Source organism: Olea europaea, unplaced genomic scaffold, assembly GCF_002742605.1.
Source record: "Olea europaea var. sylvestris unplaced genomic scaffold, O_europaea_v1 scaffold5746, whole genome shotgun sequence".
In the NCBI taxonomy this organism is placed as follows: domain Eukaryota; kingdom Viridiplantae; phylum Streptophyta; class Magnoliopsida; order Lamiales; family Oleaceae; genus Olea; species Olea europaea.
This window is the reverse complement of record NW_019264087.1, coordinates 31503-34403: the sequence shown is the minus strand read 5'-3', so window position 1 is coordinate 34403 and position 2901 is coordinate 31503. Positions and strand designations below refer to the sequence as shown.

At 32.4% G+C, this 2901-nt stretch overlaps 1 protein-coding gene across 1 annotated transcript in view; it reads left to right on the top strand.

The window, feature by feature from the left end:
- The first annotated feature begins 587 nt into the window (after positions 1–587).
- LOC111389298 (homeobox-leucine zipper protein HDG11-like) overlaps positions 588–2901 on the top strand; it is a 21338-nt gene continuing 19024 nt past the window's right edge. Inside the window, exons 1-8 of the mRNA XM_023014219.1 lie at positions 588–700; positions 791–810; positions 953–1007; positions 1106–1223; positions 1321–1512; positions 1718–2179; positions 2264–2356; positions 2456–2665. Of these exons, the coding sequence (XP_022869987.1) occupies positions 588–700; positions 791–810; positions 953–1007; positions 1106–1223; positions 1321–1512; positions 1718–2179; positions 2264–2356; positions 2456–2665 (1263 nt within the window). The remainder of the gene's footprint in view (positions 701–790; positions 811–952; positions 1008–1105; positions 1224–1320; positions 1513–1717; positions 2180–2263; positions 2357–2455; positions 2666–2901) is intronic.

Below are 2901 nucleotides of genomic sequence, written 5' to 3'. Positions count from 1 at the left end.
ATTAATGCAGATACTTAATGAATTGTGATTACATTATTGAATTTTATATCCAAGTCTAGAGTGATTGAAAGTTAATTAATGATTTGACCTTATAAGTTAATGAAATAAGGATAGAATGCGTAATAAAAATGATTTTCGTGGTGTATTCTGTTTTACATATGCATTTGTCACCGTGCTTATCTGTTATGGTATCCGCACTTTAATTACTGCAATAATGTGGTGATATTTTTCTTAGTTGATTCACAGAAGTCAAACTCTTTAACAATATTGATTACACATCAATGCAAAGCCCCTATTGGCTCCATATTCTTCTTTCCCATATATAGCTGTATTATGCGCTACACCACAAACACAAACCAAAGGAAATCACATCCCAGAATATTTTGGAGTCTATTTCTCAGTTATCTGAAGTAGGTGAGTTCTTGGATTCTTTTAATTTGTAATTTATTATTTGATAGACAGGTGAATTCATACAATCTAAATTGAGACCAGATAACAAATGAATGTGCATTTTGTATATTCATTTTTCGTTTGCTGAACTTTTCACATTGCCAGACTATCTCTGACAGCAGAAAACTTTGTAAACAATGGATTCTGGCTATGAAGGAAGTGGATCAGGCAATAAACAGACCTCGAACTCTAGAACAGGCAAGAAGCCATGCCATCGACTCTCAACACAACAAATACAGAAGCTTGAAGCGTAAGATTAAAATACAGCAAACTTTATTTATGATGGATGATTTTATTTTATTTTTTATTTTTTATTTTTTATTTTTTTTTTTAACTGAAGCAATCCAAATTCAGATAATGGTTACTATTTTGATTGTTCTTTTTTATACACTTAACATTTTCTAGTTATTGAAGAATATTTAGCTTCTGGTTATAGTTGCTAAAAGTGAAAGAGATTCCATATTTTTGATGATGGGTAATGGCTAAAACTTTCTTGATGCAGCAATTAATATTGAACATTTTGATTCTAGCTGCAAATGTACTGAATTAAATAGTTGGTTCAATTGTTTTCGATTTTCATATTTAAAGATTTATGTTTTTATTTATTCAATAGAAAACATGAATATTTTGCTCCTGACTGATGGAAACTGTGCAGGTTCTTTAAGGAATGCCCACATCCACGTGAAAATCAGAGGCGACAATTGAGCAGGGAACTATCACTTGATCTCAATAAGATAATGTTTTGGTTTCAAAATAAAAGAACTCAGACGAAGGTGCTATATATATATATATGTATACATATATGTTCTTGTCTCCCATTTCATTCTCAGTTGTGCTAATAATTAACATTGAGCAATTTATATATTTCAGGTTCATCAAGAGAGAACAAACAATAGCACCCTTCGATCTGAAAATGAAAGAATGTATTGTGAGAATTTAGCAATGAAAGAGGCTCTGAATAACATTATCTGCCCAACTTGTGATGGTCTAGGTCTTGGAAAAGAAGAGAGGCAATGTAATATACAGAAATTGAGAATGGAAAATGCCTTATTGAAAAAAGAGGTGATTATTTCCTTACAAGAAATAAAATAAATAAATAAAAATAAAAAATAAAAAAATTACACGCGTTCCTAGCTAGGGAATTTGGTATTATCTCTACCTCATTTTTTGTAGTACAAAAGGAGGGAGGCTTCGACTTTATTACCTGCCCAAATATAGATAAGTCTTGAAAGAAGAGAGGTGAACTCATTTTTGTTACATTTTGCAGCACGAACGAATGCTTAACTCATGTTCCAGCTTGAAGGGAGAATTACCAACTTTGTTACAAATGGAATCTCTTGGCATTGATACTTCAATGAGCGTTCCTGGAAGACCATTTTTTGGTCGAGGGACAGGATGCCCTTCTCTTGATCCTGAACAAATTCCACAGAGTTCACTAAATATCCCCTCACAGTTCCAATTAAGAGAAATACAGGAGATGGAGAAGTCGATCATTATTGGAACCGCTGCTGCTGCCATGGATGAATTGGTGCAACTTCTACAAGTAAATGAACCTGAGTGGATCAAGTCTCCAAGATATGGTAGATATTTAATTACTCGAGATAGCCGTGACAAGCTTTTTCCCAAGGCAAATCATTTTAAATCCTCTGGTTCCCAGATTGAATTTTCCAAAGATTCTGGAATCGTGGCAATGGCTACCACAAACTTGATTGAGATGCTTCTTGATTCGGTAAAATATGACACTTGTCCTTTTACCATCACACATCAGTTATTATAATAAAATTTTAACTTATATAACTTAGTGATTTTGTAGAATAAATGGAAAGACATGTTTCCTACCATTGTTACTAATGCTCAGACCCTAGAAGTAATTGATTCAGGAAGTTTGGATGGATCTTTGTACTTGGTAAGTGACTCTTTAAGTCTATTTTCAATTGGTTAAAGTCATTTGCTTTCTTTTTCTTTTTCTTTTTTGATTTTTATGAAAGATTAATATTATTAACAGATGTACGAAAAAATGCACATTCTATCACCTCTTGTGGCACCTCGAGAGTTCTTTTTCATTCGCTACTTTCGACAACTTAATTCAAACATGTGGATAATTGCTAATGTATCGTATGATTTCATCAAAGAGATACAAGATGCTTCCTCTTCTCCATCTTGGAAACTTCCATCGGGATGTATGATAGAAGATATGTCAAATGGAAAATCAATGGTGAGTTCCTTTACAATCCCTAAATATATTTTCATGAATGAATTACTATGTTTACATCCTTGAAAGAATTATGATAATTATAATGGCACAAGGATTGTCATATATACAAGGTGGTCACTCAATTGCTATTAGTGACCACTTGATTTTGCATAAATTTTGCTAAATGATTGTATGACTAATATTATGATACTCGTCACAAGTTAAGAAATAATATGGTGAAATCCACAAAAAAAAAA